This window comes from Ostrea edulis, chromosome 5 (genome assembly GCF_947568905.1).
Source record: "Ostrea edulis chromosome 5, xbOstEdul1.1, whole genome shotgun sequence".
NCBI classification, from domain to species: Eukaryota; Metazoa; Mollusca; class Bivalvia; order Ostreida; family Ostreidae; genus Ostrea; species Ostrea edulis.
This window is the reverse complement of record NC_079168.1, coordinates 69,610,965-69,634,247: the sequence shown is the minus strand read 5'-3', so window position 1 is coordinate 69,634,247 and position 23,283 is coordinate 69,610,965. Positions and strand designations below refer to the sequence as shown.

General features: G+C 35.7%; 3 protein-coding genes and 1 long non-coding RNA gene across 4 annotated transcripts in view; 2 read left to right on the top strand and 2 right to left on the bottom strand.

The window, feature by feature from the left end:
* Positions 1–351: 351 nt before the first annotated feature.
* LOC125651431 (serine/threonine-protein phosphatase 6 regulatory ankyrin repeat subunit C-like) lies at positions 352–2,133 on the bottom strand. Its single transcript, XM_048880011.2, has one exon. The coding sequence runs from the start codon at positions 1,726–1,728 to the stop codon at positions 574–576; it is 1,155 nt and encodes a 384-aa protein (XP_048735968.2). The 5' UTR covers positions 1,729–2,133; the 3' UTR covers positions 352–573.
* Positions 2,134–3,944: 1,811 nt separating this feature from the next.
* Positions 3,945–4,691, top strand: LOC130054737 (uncharacterized). The gene is made up of 2 exons (XR_008803044.1): positions 3,945–4,019; positions 4,366–4,691. It is a non-coding gene; the product is annotated as an uncharacterized LOC130054737 (long non-coding RNA).
* A 3,550-nt stretch (positions 4,692–8,241) lies between these two features.
* On the bottom strand, positions 8,242–21,974 carry LOC125649805 (ciliated left-right organizer metallopeptidase-like). Its single transcript, XM_048877602.2, has 14 exons — positions 21,650–21,974; positions 19,330–19,411; positions 19,059–19,119; positions 17,066–17,212; positions 16,763–16,885; positions 16,007–16,085; positions 15,700–15,857; positions 12,742–12,810; positions 11,711–11,813; positions 9,902–9,947; positions 9,699–9,789; positions 9,452–9,547; positions 8,833–8,949; positions 8,242–8,484 (listed from the first exon to the last, which is right to left on the bottom strand). Exons 1-14 carry the CDS (start codon positions 21,882–21,884, stop codon positions 8,260–8,262), a joined length of 1,632 nt encoding a protein of 543 aa, XP_048733559.2. The 5' UTR covers positions 21,885–21,974; the 3' UTR covers positions 8,242–8,259.
* A 176-nt stretch (positions 21,975–22,150) lies between these two features.
* Positions 22,151–23,283, top strand: part of LOC125651423 (uncharacterized) — a 1,530-nt gene continuing 397 nt past the window's right edge. Inside the window, exon 1 of the mRNA XM_048880002.2 lies at positions 22,151–22,395. Coding sequence (XP_048735959.2) covers positions 22,182–22,395 — 214 coding nt within the window. The 5' untranslated portion in view covers positions 22,151–22,181. The remainder of the gene's footprint in view (positions 22,396–23,283) is intronic.

Genomic DNA, 23,283 nt, shown 5'->3' with positions numbered 1-23,283 from the left:
TTTTGTTATTTCTGGCGTAGTGGTTCTTGAGAAGATTTTTTAAATGATACCACCATATTTTCGTCATTTCATAATTATCTCCCCTTTGAAAAGAATGTGACCCTTTATTTAAACACTTCGTGGCAAGTTTGGTTGAAATTGGCTCCTTTTGGTTCTGGAGTAGAATTAAAAGTATACGGATAGACAGACCGACGCCGGACAAAAAGTAATCAGAAAAGCTAAACTAAGCTTTCACACCACGTGACGTAGAATCAATAATTTCATAGTTCATTTAGAAGATCCATTGTTTAAAAAAACAAAACAATAAATAATGCAAACTTTTGGAGGAGGAATGTTAATGAACAGTTTAGCAAGTCTACTCAATAAATTTATTTTATTGATTTACAGGAGATGAGTTAGTAAAACGAGAGCTAGAGTCTACAGGAGTGGATTCGATAAATCCACTGGATCGACAAGTATGGAAAAATAAACTTCACCCTCGACAGGACGGCAAAGCTTCACCCTAACAAAAAGAAATATTTGGCCTGGATAATCAAAATAGATGATGATGATGATGATGATGACATCCTTCAGCTATGGTCCAGTTTGTTTGATAACTTGTTTTAAGTATGTCGGAAGAGGTAACGAATCTGCAAGAGTTTCAAAGTTCCAGCCAAGCAAGCGAGCAGTTTTAAACTGACAGAGATGGAATAACGTTAGTGGACTCTGTGCTATGTTCCTCATATAATTTTTGATGCCCTCGCTTTTATTGTGAGTACATGTAGCTGGGAATGAATTTCTAAGAATCCAATTTTCTCTACCAAAACTGTAGCCAGCATCCACAAGCAATTTTATAAATGTTGGATCCATCCTGAGTGCAATTAAATAACATATACTCTGTCCTTCATTGTTGAGAATATACATATTGGCTCCTGCCTGCAGTAAGAATTTACAGACAGATGTTCTGTTGAATTTTACACTGAGATGGAGAGCTGTATAACCCTCTTTTGTCTGCGTGTTTAATGGAATGTCATTCTGTACAAGGTGCTTGACAATATGGAGATGACCACCACTTGTTGCAATGTGCAAGGCATTCTCTCCAGCTACTGTTCTGCAAGATAAACAAGGTCCTGAGAGCGACAACAGTTTCAAGATCTGCAAATGCCCATAATCAGCTGCTGTGTGTATAATATTCCATCCTTTTTCATCACACAACATCGCATCTGCTCGATATTTTAGCAAAGCACGACAAACTTCAATGTGTCCAAAACAAGTCGCAGCATAGAGAGGGGTAAAGCCATCGCGCTGAGCACCATTCACATTGGCACCTGCCTTTAACAATATTTCGGTAACATCATCATATCCAAATATAGCTGCCCAGTGCAGAGCAGTGCGGCCATCACCGTCTTTAACATTGACATCTTTGAAATGTTCAAGAAGTAGCTTTAGAAATGCACCATGTCCTCTAGATGCTGCAATGTGTATTGGCTTTCTTTTCCATACGTCATCCCGCACGTCTGGGGTGTCGAGCACACAATGACCACATAGAAGAAGAGCTAGGACTGCCTCGTTTCCTTCAGTTGCTGCTGTGCATATAGGGGTTGTATCATTGATGTAGAAGTTAGGAGACACTTTATCCTGGCAGATTAATTTTTCTAGTGCTAACAAATTGTTCTCTTTTATTGCTTCTATAATTTGTTCTTGCCTTTCCTTAATTGGCTCACATAATATAGAAGAATGTCGGAACATCGTCGCCAGTTGAGTTGCACGTTTGGAACAGTTTCTTTAGTTAAGACGTCGCTATGGAATAATTTGCACAGAAAAGGCAGCTGCAGGACGCACACTTATGGATACCTTAAGAACAAGGATTTTATGATTTTAAAGAATGGTTAAAAACCTTTTCGTTGTTACGATTACCAGTAGGCTACAGTTTCTACGACCTTTTGGAAAGAAACGTTCTTTTAAAAACTATTTTGTAATATCTAAATATAGCCATATTCTAGTCAAGTCTATTGAAGCGGGTAACGGTAAATGTAGTACAGTTCCGGATTGCGATTCTTCAATATTTCTCCCATAATATTGAATATAATGACACCAATTGCTTGTGATCTTTTAAACACGAATCGTGAAATTTTCTCTTGAAATTCTTTTTCAAACATATCGAACCCGAATTTCACCTACCAAAAAGCGGTAAATCCAGTATGTTTAAAGCCGAAACGTGAACATTGAGCTAAAAGTTCCTAATTATACATGTACACATGAACTGAATTTAAAACTACTTTCGACAAATAATTTAATCAGAGTAGTTTTACATTCTTTTTGATGAGTATGATTGTTTACTAAATGAAATTAACGGATTTTAATTTAGTAAAAAGTACATCCTGTAAGGAACAAAAACTAAACGGGCCGGGAACGCGGAACCCTCTAAAGGACGGACAACGCAAAGCCGTCTATAAGGATGAGCAACGCAGAACCCCTTAAACGGGCGGGCAACACAAAATCCTCTGAAAGGACAAGCAACAAAACCCCTAAAAGGACGAGCAACACAGAACCCCCTAAAAGGACGAGCAACGCGGAACCCTCTATAAAGGACGGACAACGCAAAAACCCCTACAAGGACGAGCAACACAGAACCCTCTAAACAGACGAGCAACGCAGAACCCCCTAAAAGGACGAGCAACGCGGAACCCTCTAAAGGACGGACAACGCAGAACCCCCTAAAAGAACGAGCAACGTAGAACCCTCTATAAGGACAAGCAACGAACCCCCTAAAAGGACGAGCAACACAGAACCCTCTATAAGGATGAGCAACGCAGAACCCTCTAAAAGAACGAGCAACGCAAAAACCCCTAAAATGGACGAGCAACGCAGAACCCCCTAAAAGAACGAGCAACGCATAACCCCTAAAAGGACGAGCAACGAACCCCTTAAAAAGAGAAAGATGAAGAGGAAGAACAAAGACTGAACTTATGTGATCATGGACTTTCAGTTGTGCTAAAAATATGTTCAATGTTTAACTTATTTAATAAACATAGTAAACTTAAAATCATGGTTTATTCTTTACAACACCGGGGATTAAAACACTGACGATTCTTAACCCTTCTGGAAACATACCTTAAAAATCAGAATTGTTATGAATTCAAAGTAAAGAAACTAAAGGTGTATTCTCCATTAAAGTGTTAATTTGCATATTTTATGTGTCTGCGACCCTAAAAAATACATATAATGCTTCAGTTGATAAAATTGTATATCACTATATATCAAAATCCTAATATGATTATAGTAACATAATTATGCATTTCTCCTAGGACTGCACTCATAAGATGTGAGAATTAAGCAAAATCACCGTGTCCGTTTTACATTGATAATTACTACAATGGGCCGGTAATTTTTATAATTTTGGATCCTCATTTGTTGTTAAGGTAACAAAACTAATATCTAGTAACTTTAATTTTTTCAAAGAAATTATAATTTAACGAATTTTTTTTCTGAAACTGATGTCCGTTGGATTGCGAACAGATACGTCACCGACTTTTTAAACCTCTACAAAAAAAAACCTGACAGTGTTCTCTTCAATATCATATTGCATATTTATTAGATATAAGAATAAGCATAAACTTTTTGCACCATGAATAACTGATATAATAAATAATCCAGATTAAAGACTAAAAATCAGCATTTGGACGCGCGGTTTGCAACAGAATGAGATACGTTACCGCCTATCCAGCTTCAGAAGAAGGGTACAACAAAATTGATTACATGAAGTTGTTTGATTATGCAGGTATATGTATTTTACACTGACTCTATTCTATATGATGGATAATGAATGATTTTTTAAAGGAAAACATGATTAATCAACAGATACGTTACAAACAGATACGTTAATACCATCGTTTTTTCACGACTGTAATACGGATATTTAGGACCGGTTCGTTTTCATTCTGAACTTCAACTTAGTTACAGTATGTTGTATCTGGTTCAACAAATAATGATGCAAACATGATTTTAAAACTGTATAACTCAGCAGAGTGGCAGATATGGTAAATATATTTTTTTTCATGAATTTTCTGATTTATCTTTGTAAAAGCAATGAATATGACAATTTTTGCTTTTTATCTTTTCTTTATAAAGAATTAAGAGGATAGACTATCATTTGGTACATTGCTAGCTAGCATCTAATTATTGATGGTATCGTATCTGTTCATAGTGGTAACGTATCTGTTTAGATATTTTACTTTTGTTTCTCGGTCGTGGGAATTATTGCTATTTTTATTAAACACTTGATTAATTTCTCTACATTATTTGTTGTTTTTAATATTTAATATTAATTTCTAACGCATAGAAAAAAATATGCTTGAAATCGATTGATTCCCTCGAACTTTTCAGAATACATGTAGTAAGAAATGGGGAAAATACAGCAGAAATTAAGAAGGCGTGCCGGAAAAGAAAGAATGTTAATACGATCCATTATTTCTTGAAGATGACAGGAAAATGGGCAGGGAAAGTACGGTTCCTGCTCAACTTTTGACGGAGAGGAAACGGATAGCTCGTCGGGGAAAAAACCAAAATGTATTGTAAATATACAGAAAAAGATGATAATGATACGCTACTGACTTTTCTACTCTTTGTTCGTTAATTTTTATTTGTGTTCAGGTTCATGTTATTGTTCATGATTGAAAATATGTAAATTAACTCTCATTTCTATGGTAATATGAACTCTTCTGTCATTTATTTAACGTTAGATGGGAGATATCGTTGAAATAAGTAGATTACCTGTTAGAATCAAGATGCAGTGTACACTATAATTGATACCGAAATAAATGAGGGGGAAAAAAAGCAAATTCAAACTTTGCTCATCAATGTCTGTAAGAAATAATGCATTGTTTGAATTTAAAGTACACAAGATCTCCTTCCTTTTATTCTGTATCCTTCTGAAACAGATACGTTACTGTTACACACTTAATGGGTATTTGAGAAGTGGCCAAATATCTTTCCCATTCAAATGTTATACTGACAATGTACTATCTATGTCATGAATTGAAATACATTTTAGGTTTCTGGAGGCCACTTATTTTGAACTATCGTAACTGAAATATGATGCATCAAGAAAAAATAGCCTGTCAATTTCCTCTTCGTATTTGATATTTGTATTTTCAGGTGAAGTATGATGCTTAGGTATTGATGTGCATATGTAAGCAAATCTATGTTTATGCATATACTAGAAAAATTAATAACTTTTCCATTGGCCTTAATAGATATTGAATGCCTGGGCATATTTAAACCCTACCCCCATCACGTTTCTATTGTTTTAATTGTCTGGACTTGGGTTGTTTGACACAACATATCTCAGCAAAGAGTAGCAGTAAAAAATTCCCATTCATACCGAAATGATTTCAAGATATTCATTTTTTGGAAAAATTATGAAAGAACGGTGTAACCAAAACTTATTTTCAAAATGGAATTTTACACTTTAATGGAGAATGCACCTAAAGTAGCATTAGTATCCCCATATATTTCTCACCTCATTCTCTATATCATTGGAAAAATGGGTGTCTTGAGGACAATAAATATTATTGTTTCGACTTAAAAACATCTCTTCGCTGTGCAATATCGCCTAGACCTTGACTATTCACAGATGATGTTTTAATTCCCATCAAATATTGAAAACGGAAGGTGTCGAGACCTGCTGGAAGTTAAACTTAAATAATTTCCTGCAAGCATGTATACAGACTGAGAGAGACGAAGACAATAGCTGAAATCTGAGAAAGAAAAGAAGACATTTGAAAGAAATAAAGCATCAAAATATGATGTAATGACAAGAATCTTTCCGATATAAAAAAAAAAAAAATACCAGCATACCTTTGAAATAATAGAATGGTGCTTCTTAAAAAAATTGGCGGCCAAGAATTGGAATTTTAGATGTCAGTAAAAAATTCCAATTTGTGGTATCTCGAATTCCTTATTGAAAACATTAAGATATACTCAGTAACTGATAAAACAGCACCCCATGTTTGTCAAACGTAACATTGGTAGTTTTAAATAAATAGCGTAGTCTTGTCCGTTGCATTTTCTCCCTTCCTAATACATTTTTGGTGCCGTTTGAACCAGAATTCCTAGTACATTTTTTATGCCGTTTGAACCTGGATTCCTGTTACATTTTTGGTGCCGTTTGAACCAGGATTCCCCATACATTTTGGTGCCGTTTGAACCAGAATTCCTGGTACATTTTTGATGCCGTTTGAACCTGGATTCCTGTTACATTTTTGATGCCGTTTGAACCAGGATCCCTGATACATTTTTGCAGCAGTTTGAACCAGGATTTTTGTTAAATTTCTGTGTCATTTGAACCAAGATTCCTGATACATTTTGGTGCTGTTTGAACCAGGATTTCTGATACATTTTTGGTACCGTTGGCCATCCCTGGGCTTGCAAGTGAAAGTCCAACCAAGGGCAAAAGATTGGGATAGAGGAATATAGCCGTCAAGACGGGTTCAATCGCTGGTGGCCAGTTTGCTAAGTTGGTAGAGCACCTGACTAGAGATTTAGAAGGCCCAGCATGGTCCATTGCATTTTCTGTATGTTTACCAATGGTCATCACTAGTACCAATTTCAGTACCCCCTTGCTTGTCATAAAAGGTGACTACATGGGATGGTCCTTCAAATGAGACCACAAAAATCAAGGTCCTGTGTAACAGGTGTGGCACGATAAAAATCCCTCCCTGCTCAAAGGCCATAAGCATCGAGAATAGGCCTAAATTTTACAGTCCTTCACCGGCAATGGTGACGTCTCTATATGAGTGAAATATTCTCAAGTGGGATGTTAAACAATATACAATCAATCATTACCATTGCAGGAGTGTGACTGAATTCCTAAGAAATCCGAGGAAAACTGGTCAAGAAGGAAGAAAAAAGCTCACCCTACCATAAAAAATATCATTTTCTGTGACTTTAGATCAAACCCAGTGTTTCACTTTTTAGAAAATTGAGTCAATCAGAGATCCTCTAAAAAGAGGAAAAATCACACCCCTTTATTGGATGTAAAACTGAGATAAATTCATATACATTACTGCATCCTTCGTCACTAAAATAAGGCGCTAAATACCAATAATGTGTTGGCAATTCTACCATAGTTGTTTGGGGCCTGTGACAAATATGTAACAGTAAACAATGATTAACAATATAACAAGTACATACAAAATACTGTATGAACTGTTACCATCTGCAGAACTGTGAATGCACATGATTCGGACACACCCATCTCACCAGTTCTGGCTTATTGCATTTCAAATTTTATTTCTTGCACCATTCACAAGTATCTATTTCCATAAATGTTCATCAATGCTTTCAAAAGGTCATTCCTATTACTTCAATCTGATCACCATTCCCTCTGCATCCTGTTCTTTGCCCCCCACCCCCCCCAAATAATAAATTGTTCATCTTGTCAGAAAACATTTATATCTGAGGAAAGTCCAATCCAGGCCTGGATTTCTCAAAACAATCTCAAGCCAGAACTTAAGTCCGAGGCCTGGATTTCTCAAAACAATCTCAAGCCAGAACTAAGTCCGAGGCCTGGATTTCTCAAAACAATCTCAAGTCAGAACTAAGTCCGAGGCCTGGATTTCTCAAAACAATCTCAAGCCAGAACTGAAGTCCGAGGCCTGGATTTCTCAAAACAATCTCAAGCCAGAACTAAGTCCGAGGCCTGGATTTCTCAAAACAATCTCAAGTCAGAACTAAGTCCGAGGCCTGGATTTCTCAAAACAATCTCAAACCAGAACTGAAGTCCGGGGCCTGGATTTCTCAAAACAATCTCAAGCCGGAACTTAAGTCTGAGATTTTACTCAAATTTTGACTGTTCAAATAACAGATTTTTTGTTGTTGAGAAATCCAAGTCCTTGGGCAATAAAACTTACGTGAGCTCATTGTGATCCCAGTCTCACTTTCATGTTTGAATTGAATATAATGATAAAGTGAGACTTAAATCAAAAGTAAGTTCACCCGAGTTTGCTTGCTGTATCTTCATTAAGATGCATTACCTAAGCTCAGCATAAAGTCTGTTATAATGAATCTCATTAGAGTTACTTAGCTGCAGAACTGTATATTGACAGTTCGGTCTGTCAACATCATTTTTTTTCTGAGAGCTTCATATCAGATAGGAGTTGCCCTGTAGGCATTTACTGTATATCAACTGTGTGTTCTATAAGGGTGCAATACTAGTAAAATACATTTAAAGGCTGTTTTGGTCAGGCAATAGAACCGAGATTTGTTTGTGTAAAGAGTTTATATTACTGAAAGTACAAAATGCATAAAAATAACAATCAAACTGATATAAGCGTTTGAACATGAAGCATCTGAAGCGTGAAAGAGTGAGGCTGGTGTTGTTCTTTGGACATACGCTAGAGTTGATACTGTTGACGTTGAAATGCTTGATAAGCCACTGACATCATCAGGGCATGTAATGTCTTTTCTAGATGGACAAAGAATTACACCCGTTAGATTCTCCACCTGCAACCAGAGTAATGTAAGCATTACATCACATAATAGAAACAAGAGGCCCATAGGCCTTACCACTCACCTGAGTTAAAGTATCACTTGCCCCAAGGGTTATGAAATCTAAAATAATTCTCCTATTTTGCATATCTAAGCTGAATTTTAATACTCAGCAGCAGTATAAAACGTGTTCTTAATACACAAATGCCCCCACAAGTACCCATTCTTTTTTTACTAAGAAAAATATTCATTTTAATGACAAAATGTCATGAATTTAGAACTTTGGAAAAAATGTCATAATGCATGAGAAAATGGCTATCATTTCAATACATAGCTAATAACTACATTACAAGCTGTTCCAACCTGGATAAATTTTCCATATGGGCATTCCATCCATCCTGTACTCCTCAGTTTGACATGTAACACACCATTTACACACTGGTGATGATAACACTGTCCCGTCATTCTCAGAGAAGCATTCTAAAACATTTTTAAGTCATTCGTAAAAAGTGTGTATCCTCAATTATACATAGGTTTTCACCACTGTCTTTCAAAATCTACCAACATCAAGTGAAGTAGAAAACACAGGGATTTCAGAGTACAATGTACAGAAACACACAGGGAGTACATTGTACAGAAACACACAGGGAGTACAATGCACAGAAACACACAGGGAGTACAATGCACAGAAACACACAGGGAGTACAATGTACAGAAACACACAGGGAGTACAATGTACAGAAACACACAGGGAGTACAATGTACAGAAACACACAGGGAGTACATTGTACGGAAACACACAGGGAGTACAATGTACAGAAACACACAGGGATTTCGGAGTACAGAAAAAAGAAAACAAAGAGAATTTGGAGTACAGAACACAGAAACACACAGGGATTTTGTCATCCATTATAATACACATGCCATTCTTTACGTTCTCAACCAATCAGAATGTCCCTGACTTCTTGATGCTATGATTTACCTGTGTTGTTAGGTTTGATATGAAACACAGACTCTGACTAGAGTAGATCTCCAAACTAGATGTAACACTCGAGTTGTCTTGTTTTGAACACTCCATCTACAAAAATTGTCAATTTTGTTAAGTAACCACACAAAAGTATGCTTTCATATGCGATTCATTTATGATTTCCCCCATATTACAGTCTTAGAATTTTTTTAATCTATCTAATATCATTTCAAAAATCTGAAAGAAAAAGAATTATACAAACCCCTGGATCTGGGATAAAAACTGGGTAGTCTCCCTTAGTGATGAATTTACAAACTGCTTTATCTTTGTGTAGAAAATGACAACCAAGTTCTCTGTTTGGAAGAGGAAAAAAAAATTCAGCTTTATAACCAAAAGGTGCATCTGCCTTTAATGAAATTCAAAAAGTGGTGTGTGTTGAATATTTTTTTCCCCATTAAATATTACCCTGGAATACAGGCATGTTCTGTGGAATTCAGTTTGCACCCTTCACCTGGAAATTAAATCATGACATGCAAAACATAAATTATAATAGATACCCAAAGTTAAGATTCATGCAGTCTGTCCTGACAGAAATATACCCCTCACAGGGCTTACTCAAACTGTGGCATATTCAATCATAACACCTTGTGACCTTCCCCTTAATCATATGACCTTGACTCAGGGACCTGTTTTCAAGTTACCATTGTGCCAAGTAAGAACTTCTAATGTCTCTCCATAACAGTCAGAAAATAGGGAAATTTTTTTCTTAATTTTTTCCCACAATTGACCTTGACTTTGGCAAAATGGCCACAGTTAAAGAGTCACAACACAACATCTGGATCAGCAAACTATGAGTTTCAATAAACAGCTATACATGTAAAGTGTTATATTAGCACACTATAGACTTCAATAAACAGCTATACATGTAAAGTGTTATATTAGCACACTATAGACTTCAATAAACAGACATACATGTAAAGTGTTATATTAGCACACTATAGACTTCAATAAACAGACATACATGTAAAGTGTTATATTAGCACACTATAGACTTCAATAAACAGACATACATGTAAAGTGTTATATTAGCACACTATAGACTTCAATAAACAGCTATACATGTAAAGTGTTATATTAGCACACTATAGACTTCAATAAACAGTTATACATGTAAAGTGTTATATTAGCACACTATAGACTTCAATAAACAGCTATACATGTAAAGTGTTATATTAGCACACTATAGACTTCAATAAACAGACATACATGTAAAGTGTTATATTAGCACACTATAGACTTCAATAAACAGCTATACATGTAAAGTGTTATATTAGCACACTATAGACTTCAATAAACAGCTATACATGTAAAGTGTTATATTAGCACACTATAGACTTCAATAAACAGTTATACATGTAAAGTGTTATATTAGCACACTATAGACTTCAATAAACAGACATACATGTAAAGTGTTATATTAGCACACTATAGACTTCAATAAACAGCTATACATGTAAAGTGTTATATTAGCACACTATAGACTTCAATAAACAGTTATACATGTAAAGCGTTATATTAGCACACTATAGACTTCAATAAACAGCTATACATGTAAAGTGTTATATTAGCACACTATAGACTTCAATAAACAGTTATACATGTAAAGTGTTATATTAGCACACTATAGACTTCAATAAACAGACATACATGTAAAGTGTTATATTAGCACACTATAGACTTCAATAAACAGCCCTACATGTAAAGTGTTATATTAGCACACTATAGACTTCAATAAACAGCCATACAAGTAAAGTGTTATATTAGCACACTATAGACTTCAATAAACAGCCATACATGTAAAGTGTTATATTAGCACACTATAGACTTCAATAAACAGCTATACATGTAAAGTGTTATATTAGCACACTATAGACTTCAATAAACAGCCATACACGTAAAGTGTTATATTAGCACACTATAGACTTTAATAAACAGCCATACATGTAAAGTGTTATATTAGCACACTATAGACTTCAATAAACAGCTACACATATGTGTGAGTAACTCACACAGTTTGAATACATATATTCCCTTGAAAATGAAGGCACATGGTAAAACTGGTGTGTGGGGCTATGTGAGGGAGAGATGTCAGTTTCCAGTTATTAGGGATTGTTTCTCTTTGTGGTGCCTTTTAAGATAGCATGGACCAAGGCCAATGACTTGAATGTTCCTACCTGTTAGTGTTTGCATGCAACAAACAAACGATATTTGAACCTTCGCCCCAGTGATAAACGTCGGCCTGACTGTAATTGACCTCATACCACCCACTGTCCTCAAAAACGGCCATGGTCATCCGGTCAAGGAAGCTCAGATGTGGCTGTTGTAGAAAAAAGAACCTTTAATTTCAACGAATCTTACATACCCTGCATCATAATACCAAGAATTTATGTGTACTACAGGATTTGCATTTAGTAAAAGTATTCAGTTAGACCAAAGTAATTTTTCTGTTCTTTTTTAATTGCCAAATTCAAAACAAGTATAGATTGTTTTCAAGACACAAAATGCCATAAAATTGCTGTTTCAATATGAATAATATAAAATTGTTTTGAAATAGTCATCTAAATGCCAAACTTTCAAGTTACATATCTAAACAGACGGTGATGACTTCTCTGCCTTGCTGGCTGATTCTCAATTTTAACTTGATGCAAAACAGAAAAACAAGAGGCCCAAGGGCCACATCGCTCACCTGAGTCACCTTGGCTCATATTTCAAGATTTTCCCTATACATTTGTATGTAAAACTTTGATCCCCCCCCCTTGTGACCCCATCCTACCCCTGGGGCCATGATTTTAACAAACTGAAATCTGAAATATATCAGAAAGTTTTTTAAAGATTTTCCCTATATATTAGTATGTAAAAATTTGATCCCCTATTGTGGCCCCATCCAACCCCTGGGGGCCATGATTTGAACAAACTTGAATCTGCACTATGTCAGGAAGCTTTCATGTAAATTTTAGCTTTTCTGGCCCAGTGGTTCTTGAGATTATTTTTGCATTTTTTGTGATTATCTCCCCTTTGAAAGGGACATGGCCCTTCATTTAAACAAAATTGAAAGCCCTACACCCAAGGATGCTTTGTGGTAAGTTTGGTTGAAATTGGCCCAGCGGTTCTGAGAAGAAGTCGAAAATGTTAAAAGTTTACGATGACGACAGACAACGGACAAATTTTTATCAGAAAAGCTCACTTGAGCCTTTGGCTCAGGTGAGCTAAAAACCCCACCAAAGCATTAGTGTGGACTTACTTACCGGACCAGGACTAGGAGTCATGATAGAGCCAAACATCTGGTAACTGTCCCAGTGAGATAGTACACCTCTCTAGTAAAATATTCAGATTAGTAAATGTACAAATCTACTAACAAAGTAATAAGTATCAATGGTAATTATGTACCAACTAAATCATTATGTATGAAAAATCTCCTGATAAAATTGAATTTTTACAATCTAATAAATATTATATACCGGTATATGATTTCATCTTAGTCAAAAAACAAAAATGCTAATCAGCAATGTGCCACTTCAAGAAAAGAAATTACAGTGTATATAAATCATTCACCAAGCATATTGATGTTTTAATTCTAAGTCTGTGGGCATTTAAAAAGACTAGCAACTAAATTGGGAAACAGGAAAATGTCTTTAACAAGAAATTCAACATCTGGAGTCCGCTGTGGAAATTACTTCACTCGTGAAACAGAACTCTGCAGCACGATTCATACTTGTGATAATATAAAGAAAAATGTCCTGTCCCACTTAATCAATTCTGTATCCTGAATTTCTACTAACTAGTGTTAAATCTCAAGCAAACTAGCATAGTGCCATGCTATGCCCTTTTTGGCTGGTGCTATGCCTTTTTTAATTGCACCATGCCCTTTTTTCTCAATAAATTTTTTAAAAATATTTGTTAATATAAACAATTGTTCTTTATTTCACAAGGTTGATTGAAAAGTTTAAAATCAAGGCAGCAGGTATTAACTTTTAAAGAGGCTAAATGATTATTCTATTACTATCATAGCATGATACAATGAAATGCCCCGAAATTGTCTTGCTGTGACAAAAAGTGCCCTTTTGAACATATGATATGTTTGCCCTTTCTAGATCCTAGATTGAACACTAGATCCTAGATTGAACTAACCATACATTTCCTACTTCTAACACCACCAGGTGGATATAAATAGTCTTTTGTACTGTGCAGAGTACTGTGCACAAGATGATTTTTTTTTAAAAAGATATCATTAGATGTGCATGTAAACTTTTAAATTATACCATGAATAATATTTAGTGTGAAAAAATTGTAACAAGAAATGTTTTAGAAACATATCCGCCCCCCCCCCCCCCTCCAAGCAATATTGAAAAAAAAACCCATTAAATTTAGAATGTCTGTAATGATAGTAAGAAATATGGGTTATTCACAAGTCAAGGTCAACCACAATACTAAGTTTGACCTTTATCTAGCAAAGGGTTTTGGAAGATGCTAACTAAACAAGATCTTCCCATCTCCATTGTACATTGCAGGGGCATAAAAAGGTCCATCGTCGGATACCAACGGTTTGTACTCATCATCCGGGGGAAACTCGCCGAAAAATCATCGTATGTAATTAATATGCGCATGTCATTTGATTGGTTGCTGCACAGAGTCACGATGGCAAATCAAAGAATCAAAGTTTATGTTATGTATGTATATTCAGCAATGACAAAAACTTTTCCATAGTTAACACATCGATTGCAAATAAATCCACTAACCGGTGCATTTCGCAGTTTGAGAAAGGTACTCCCATATAATTTTTGACTGGTATTTGATGTAAGTAACCTGTACGACTTGTCTTTAAATTGTTTTAAAACAAAATTTGCACATTTTAACGGGCGTCAAGCTATTTAGCATAAATAGCACACTAATTAACATATTTTCAAAATTGAAGAGTTCCAACTTTCTGATTGGTTGTCTATAATCAACAAATTAGCATATTCTACGATGATATTTCGGTGAGTTTTCCCACGAGTGATGAGTAAAAAATGAGATCACCTGTGGGTATCCGACGATGAAAAAGGTCTGACTCTGACTTTCATGTCACAGATAAAAAATTGTGGCCAAAAGCAGTATCAGATCTACAACCTTCACCCCTTCATATGACATAACAAAATGTTGACCTTGTCCTTTTGCCTGCCTACATATACCGTATATACTCGCCTATAAGTCGGATTTTTGGGAGTCAATTTTTCCTCCAAAACTCTATGTCCGACTTATAGGCGCGTCCTAAGAAGATTGGTATTTTTCTGGGCGGTGTAATGTAGTGTTTTTTAAACAAGTCCGACGATTATCATGGACTACCACACAAATGATTATTGTTCACAAATATCTAGACATATTGTATTGTTTATGTATTTTAAAATTATGTAAAAAGTACAAGTATTTACATATTTTTATCTTGTTAAAAATTATTTACATACCGGTAACTAATACTTTTAATTCAACTAATCTATCGTTTATCGGTAAAATTGAATTACGAACCCGATTTAATATTGAAATATTCATATGTATACCGGCTGAAATATATTTCATAAAAGATTGAATATTGTTAACAGATAATTTAGATCATCATTCTTGACTCTTAAAAACTCTATTGTTGATACATTGAATTATACTGGAACCCCACCATAACCGCGAGGCGCGTGCCACTAAGTAAACACGCTGTCATGTACTGGTAATTAGGAAATCATAACTGGGTAGGTAAACAAGGGATCATTGTCCATAATAGATCAATGGGTGCGTTTAAACCCCAAACAGATATGGCTTGGATATTGAGCATCTCATAATTATTAATTTCTCAAAATATTTTTTGAAACATAGGTAAAAACACTAGAGCATTGACTTGAATTTGTCAACCGATTCTGACAAAAATTTGTACCGACTTATAAGCGGGTCAATGACAAATTCCTACAAAATAACCTTAAAAAATACAACCGACTTATAGGCGAGTATATACGTTATGTATGAAGTCTTTGTCCAATATAGCTTTAAAAAATACTAAGATTAAGATTGTGGACAGCTACACATACAGACAAAATGGTATTTTCGCTAGCCAAGGGTTTTCGGTCCACTCCACTCACCAAAAACCCTTGGCTAGCAAAGACGACAAAATGGCACAGTATACCCATGACCTTGGGGGTGTAACACTTTTCATTATGTACATATAATGTTAGTCAAACAACCTCTTCCTGCAGAGCTGGTCCAAACTTATCTTCCTGACAATTAAAGTGCCTCATGGCCTCCCTTTTGACAGCTGGTGTTAAAAGCCGTGAGACCCCATTTACTGTCCGTACAGGGTTGTTCCTGATTTGCGAGTTGTTACAAAGACCATATAAATCATCTGTAAGAAACACAATTCAGTCTGTGAGTTTTAAAACTTCTGTACCGGGAAGCTAATGCCATCAACAATCTGAAAAGTGAGCTGTTTCATAATCTGGATTGTCATCTATAAATACACTGTATTTCCTGTCTGATTTATGTATGATGTACCTTTTAATGAGCATTGTCTGAAATCTTCAAACAGGCGTTTTGTGAATCCAAGTGCATGTAGCATTTCATGAAGTAAAATCTGAAGAAAAGCATACTTGTTTATAATGATATCCACTTAACATATAGTGCGTGTGTACTTGCCCCTGTGGGATTTATATTAAGCAGCTTCGGCAGTGAAGCACAAGTGATGGCACTAAAATAAGAAAATCTCTAGTCATCCATCATCGAGCATAAAAGAAGTGCTACAGCATGATTATGCAAAATAGGTTATCAGCAATGATTGTGAAAATTTCAAATCCACAAAAGTGACTACACATAGGGAAAATGATCTTCTAATCACCCATCTCTATTGAACCAATCACCCATCTCTATTGAACCAATCACCCATCTCTATTGAACTAATCACCCATCTCTATTGAACTAATCACCCATCTCTATTGAACTAATCACCCATCTCTATTGAACTAATCACCCATCTCTATTGAACCAATCACCCATCTCTATTGAACTAATCACCCATCTCTATTGAACCAATCACCCATCTCTATTGAACTAATCACCCATCTCTATTGAACCAATCACCCATCTCTATTGAACCAATCACCCATCTCTATTGAACTAATCACCCATCTCTATTGAACCAATCACCCATCTCTATTGAAATTGTTAACAGCTTCTGAAACTGATTAATGATTTGTTCAAAAATGTTAATTTGTTTACTCCTCAAAGATCTCAGAATACAGTTGCAGTCATTACCATTTTGATTCTGTCCAGCGCAAAGCTTGGCATCTTCTGAGGACAGACGTTGATGTACCCTGCTACTGGGCGTCCTCTGTTGTCTTGGTAACAATAGGAAGCATGTGCCAATATGGAACCACCCTACAATTATGGATACATCCATCAGGAAATTATTGGAGCACTGTTTACAGGTAGTTACCACATGCATGACCTTGAAGTCTCTTGAATTTAACATGGAAATGCCAATCCACTAATAAATTTGATTACATTCATATTCTAGTGTCCTCATGATCATATTTAAGATTTCTAATAATACTTAACCTGTAAGCAAGAAGTGGAGCTGACTGCTTGGATATACACCAGAAAATCTGTGTCTGCCAGACCCTCTCCTTGGGGGTACCTCACATCCAGAGGCACGTCCTCTGTCTCTCCCCACACTGACAGCTCTGATAGGTGTGCATTGGGAATCTGATGAAAAACTTTTATAAATGTGCTATTGAAAAAAAAGTTCACCTGTCTAAATATTTTGGATTGTTGGCAACCATGGCCAGCCTCTCACTGCTATTTGTTGTGCCTCTTATTTACATATATGTATTTCTTAGAAAATAAACTGGCAAATTTTAAAATAACAGCAACAAGACAAAATGTATACTCCACATGAGTCAAATGAGACCCTGTCTCTGAACACTGTGTTACAAAATCTGATACCTGTGCATGATTTACCATTAAAACATTTTTGTTATGCAATCCTTTGTCTTTTTAGGCTTTTATATAGAAGAAAGTCCACTAGTGGTAAAAAGGTTACCTGTAGGTGTCCAATAAGTTGACAATTACTGTCCATTATTTTTAAGAATGGATAGTATCTGTCCATTCTTAAAAATAATGGACAGTAATTGTCAACTTATTATTCTGTGAAAAAATTCACAGAATGGACAGTTTTTGGCTTTAATATCCTTTACATAGCAAAGTCAACATTATCTGAACAAAGGTATGTATAATGCCATACCAAATGTGAATCCAGAATGTTTCATTCAGAGTGTCCAGTTCAACTGTACCACTGGTACCTGGGAAATCAGTTGTAAATGGAAGGGAAAAGGGGCAGGCCACAGCAAAAACTACAACATACAGGGGAGAGAAATGCAACTCACCATACCTGGTCCAGGAGTTGAAACTAGATTTCATCCTTGATGAACCAAATAACTTTGTTAAAAGAGCACTTGACAGTTCCAATCCCTGTCTGGTTCATTGCACTGTCTCCTTTATCATTACACGATGAACTTTTAGAACAGTTACTAGTATTTACTTTTGTTTCTGACAGTTAAATTAATACCTTTTATTTATAAGAAATTAGCAATCCAAGAAACATGATACTGGCCAAAATGCAGAACTGTGGAGTAAGACCATGCAAGTTCCGATAGACCTGGAAATTAGAAAATGAAAGTGGAGCTGGATTGGCAACACTCTTCGAAAGCTCCCGTCAAACGTCACCAGACAAGCCCTTGAATGGAACCCACAGGGCAAAAGAAAAGTAGGCAGACCCAGACAGATCTGGCGCAGAAGCGTAAACGAAGAAGTGAAGGCTGCTGGAATGACATGGGCTGAGTTAAAGAGGATCGCCCAGAACCGTGTATGTTGGAAGAATGTGGTTGCATCCCTATGTTCCCCAGGGAATCCAGAGGATTAAGTCAAGTGATACTGGCTAAGTCAAACCCAGAGGATTAAGTCAAGTGATACTGGCCAAGTCAAACCCAGAGGATTAAGTCAAGTGATACTGGCCAAGTCAAACCCAGAGAATTAAGTCAAGTGATACTGGCCAAGTCAAACCCATTGCAACATTTCTTAGATGAGAGGTTTATTGAAACATGTTTCCATGGTTACAGTATAGTTATAGTCAATGAAATTCCATTTATTGATAGTCATTTAATATAACACAATAACTTGTCAACTTTGAATTATAAAATACCATGCATGCATATTTGTTGATTAGCACTTTTTTTTTTATTACAATAGCTTATTCACTGTAATTTTATGTTTATATTCACTGTAAGTATTATGTTTAATTCACTGCAATTTTATGTTTATATTAACTGTAAAGTGTTAAGTTTATATTCACTGTAATTCTATGTTTATATTAACTGTAATTTTATGTTTATATTCACTGTAATTTTATGTTTATATTAACTGTAAAGTGTTAAGTTTATATTCACAGTAATTTAATATTTATATTCACTGTAATTCTATGTTTATATTCACTGTAATTTTATGTTTATATTCACTGTAAAGTGTAATGATTACATGTTACAAAGATACACACCTGAATCTCATCATTACAGAGCTCTCCAATGGCAGGGTACTTCCTGTCATAAAATCTACATCTACAAAAATAAATCATGAAAATCAAAAACAATAAATGGAATATTTAGAGTTGACCTAAGAGAACCCTACCTTGGGCCACACCCAAAATTAGGTATATTTGAAAAAACTCACTACACATATTTAAACATCATATCCTTCTTAGCATATGTAACCTTATTTATATGAGCATACAATTACTGTGAAACAATGAATATTAGAAAAATGCAGACCTTTTCTTGTTTTTCCCATATGTCCATTGTTTAAAGCACCCTCCTTTTCTTTTCAACACTAAATGTCCTTCAATTGGAATTACTAAAAAAGATACCAAGAGGCATATTAAGTATATCAATCATTGATTTAGACAGCACTGCTGGGCATTCCGTTCTGTACATTGCAGTTGTTACTCTGTAGTTGTCTGGTAGCTGTTAACCTATCTCGAACTCGATCTTACATGTTGTGAGATGCAGAAGATATTTGTTTACACATGTTGTAGTTACAAATGTTTATCATGATGTTCTGGTTCATCATATTGTAGGCCTTCATAACCAGATGACACATATTATAACATATTTAATTGAGTATTCAGGATAAACTTTCTCAAATAATGAATATACAACTGTGCCTAAATCACCAAAAACTACACATGTATTGTATATATACATAAGAAGGAACTTGTTTTCAATGAGACTATGAAGGTCAAAGACAGTCATCACTGATTGGAACAGTCTATACCTGACTGGGTAATGAGTGCGAATTAAGGTCAAGGACTTGAACGATTTTAAGACTAACCTGGACAAGTGCTGGAAATATGAGCATTACCACACCAGACCCATGCATGCAGTAATGTGTATAAAAAGATTTGAGCGGGAGTTACAGGCCTAACCTTTATCCTGTAGAAGAGGTACCCAACCTCCCAAATATATACACAGCTGACACGTGCCACAGGCACCTAAATATTAGTATCTCACAGGTGGTCATCTCTAAAGCTTACAGAAGGTTGAAATTGACTATTCAGAACGATTTATGAGGGTGATCGGTGGGGAAATAACATATTTTGGATAAATTATTGGTTCTGTATAACAAGAGGCCCACAGGCCTTATCGGTCACCTGAATACTAGTGAAAAAGTATCACTACTTCCATGGGCTATGAAATCTAGAAAAAAATTCCTGTTCTGAATATCTAAGCTAAATTCTAATGTTCAGCAACAGTATAAAACAAGATGTGTTCTTAAAACTTCACTGCCCTCAATAGTGCATACACTGATGAAAGGCTTTAAAGAATAGCTGTATTAACATTAAAACATCTGCAAGTATGCATTTAGATTTTATACAGTATCAGCAAACTTACACATAAATACTATATACTAATTTTGGCCCTACCCTGGGGTCAGAACCCTTATTCTGGGGATCATCAAATTTACAATGTTGGTAAAAGACTACCTGCTCTATCCATTTAGTTTCAATTTAGTATAAATAGCACTAAAGAAGATGTTATTCAAGTGTTTTACACATAAACACTATATACCAAGTTTGGCCCCGCCCTGGGGTCAGAACCCTTACCCAAGGGATCATGAAATTTACAATTTTGGTAGAGGCCTTCCAAGCTATCCACGCTTCAGGTGCCTTAGCTGCAATAATGTAGCCCTATCCAAATTTTTTTTATTCTGACGTTTTCGGGATAGGGCTACAATTCCATAGGATCTCCGTAATGGTGCAAAATAATTTTATGAATAACCGATAATAAACTCTGTGTCTTAGTCCCAAATGTTGTTTACACCAAAAGGAGTACCAACTTTGTGCTCGGGCATGTCTAATAAAGGTGTTTTTCATTAAATATAATGTACAGCATGCAAAATTCTTCGTCTGCTCCGCCATGCTTGTTATCGCGAGATCTCGCAGGTGGATCTAATGAAAAGCCTAAACATTGACAATCAGCGCGAAAATGTAGTTACTCGAGCCATTCCGACAAAGAAAGGAAAATCATATTGTTGCAGAAAGAATTTACACTCTGCTGTTCGGTTTTTAACTTGATATTGAATTCAAACCTTCTCAATACCGACGAAATAGCTTTCGCCTCCATACTTGTCCATTGATGTAAATACCACCTTATATGGCATATGCAAATGACTTGACAACCGGAAGTTGAAACTTCAGTACATCAAACATGGCGCACAGATATGAATCGAGAAATTGGAATTTATCGAAATTGTTGAAAACGGTAGAATAGAGCCTCACAAATCTAAAGTTGCAGGTTGTAAATTTATATATTGACTAAGAAACATAGAATATCATTTTATTTACGTAAAGAAAGTCAGGAAATGTTTAGAATGAGCGCAAATGTTGCGGGAGTGAATCACTCCCGCATTTGCACCATTACGGAGATCCTAAGGAGTTGTAGCCCTCTCCCTAAAAAAAAAAAAAAAAAAAAAAAAAAAAAAAAAAAAAAAAAAAAAAAAAAAAAAAAAATCAGAGAGGGCTACATTATTGCAGCTACAGGTGCCTGTGATACATACAAAACGTAATATAGGACGATAAAATAATTCACACACCTTTAAGTATGGTGGATATTCTTCTGATGACACTACCCAAAGCATCTTTTAGCTTTTTTTGGTCTTCTTCGCCGAACTCGATGGCCATGTAGTGAGTACGTATTCGGATTCCGTTCAGATTCTGCTTGCTGTATTCATTAGGTTCTAATTTTGAACAAATTATGCTCGGTATATATGTTAAAACATAAAACAAATACACAGAGCCAGCAATTTGAAAGATCTTTGCCAGGACCATTTGTATCCACTGGCATTATAATAAATACAAATGTTACTGAAGTTGAGCCTTATCTTGGTACTTTCACTTTCGAACTGTTGGTTCAGCGTTTACATACTATTTCGATTTTTATTTTTTTAACAAATGACATTTTATTATACAACTCTTGGTGTTGGAACATGGGTTAAGACATCGATAAAATAGTTTTAAGATATATCACTTCTTTATGAATCAATGGAAAGTTTTGAAGTTTGTAGTTTATCTTATAGCTTTTGTACGACTTAATCAGCAACGTCAAAATGAAAGTGAAAATAGAAAATGGAAGAGACAGCGGTAAAGTTAACGGTTAAGTTGAAAACAAGTGAAACCAAACAATTTATAAAAACATGTGACGTCAAAAATTCTACTGTAACCCTCAATAGTCTGCATGAAAACTGTGCTGCATTACAGAGTGAAGTTAATGGTTTCCTTACCACGTTGGTTGAAGAAGAAAGAAGTGTTTCGAATGTAAACAGCGACTCCAAAATGGACGGTAATTCTCCCGTTTTATTGCTCAGGAACCGGTAATTTTGTCACACAATAATAATAGCAAGGGTCTGGCATGTGTTTATTATCGGGGGATGGTATGGTATACTGGGAGGGGGGGGGGGATCCAGGATGTAAAGTTAGGAGGGGGGGGGGGGGGGGCTTATCAAGGGTCGGGGGGGGGGGGGGGGGGGGCGCCTTTTAAAAGGAGCGAAAGCCCTGCAGTCCTTTTCACAAAAAATCATCAAATTAAGATGAAAATTTTAAAACACTGTAATTCTTTTACAATTTTTTACTCATGCATTTCTGAATGAGTAAAACTAAGTGATATGTGATTTAAACTGACATTCTTACTTATGGCATAGTTGCACTCAATTGAATATCAAGCAGAGGCAAATTTTTATCTTAGTCGTATTCACTAAGATTTTTTTGTGAAAATGGCCACTGGTGTGGCCCACGGGGCGAAGTACCCGCAAGCTCCTGGATTTTATTGGGCTTGATATATGTCTCCTATGTAGTAATTTTTACTATTTTCTGTCATTTTTAATTTGGTAAAATTAATAAAATACACAAATTGTAAGGTTTTTAAAAAAAAAAATAAAGATATAAGTTCTCCCAATAAAAGTAACATTAAATGAAAAGATCTTATCATTTATTTCTCTGAGAGTGTAAAAAATGATTGAGCAGAGTAGCGGACAGTATAAGATACACCAGTCTCTTCGGAGGCATGGGTTTGAATCCCACCGCTGCCACCAATTTGTAACGTGTAGTGGTCACCCAGCCAAGTGCTGATCACGCTCGCTGTTGCTTAACTTGCATGATCGAGAAAGAGACTACCACATCACTAGAAAAGTTAGCTCGATCACTAGTGAGGCAGTATAGGTTCCCTCTTATA

What these genes read in the sequence shown, in the direction of transcription:
- LOC125651431 (XM_048880011.2), bottom strand. Translation starts at nt 1,728, where the DNA reads ATGTTCCGACATTCTTCTATATTATGTGAGCCAATTAAGGAAAGGCAA.
- LOC125649805 (XM_048877602.2), bottom strand. Translation starts at nt 21,884, where the DNA reads ATGGTCCTGGCAAAGATCTTTCAAATTGCTGGCTCTGTGTATTTGTTT. An exon ending in GCTCCACTTCTTGCTTACAG is followed by an intron (nt 16,886 to 17,065) that starts GTTAAGTATTAT and finishes CCATAATTGTAG; the next exon opens with GGTGGTTCCATATTGGCACA. An exon ending in TATCAAACCTAACAACACAG is followed by an intron (nt 8,950 to 9,451) that starts GTAAATCATAGC and finishes AAAATGTTTTAG; the next exon opens with AATGCTTCTCTGAGAATGAC.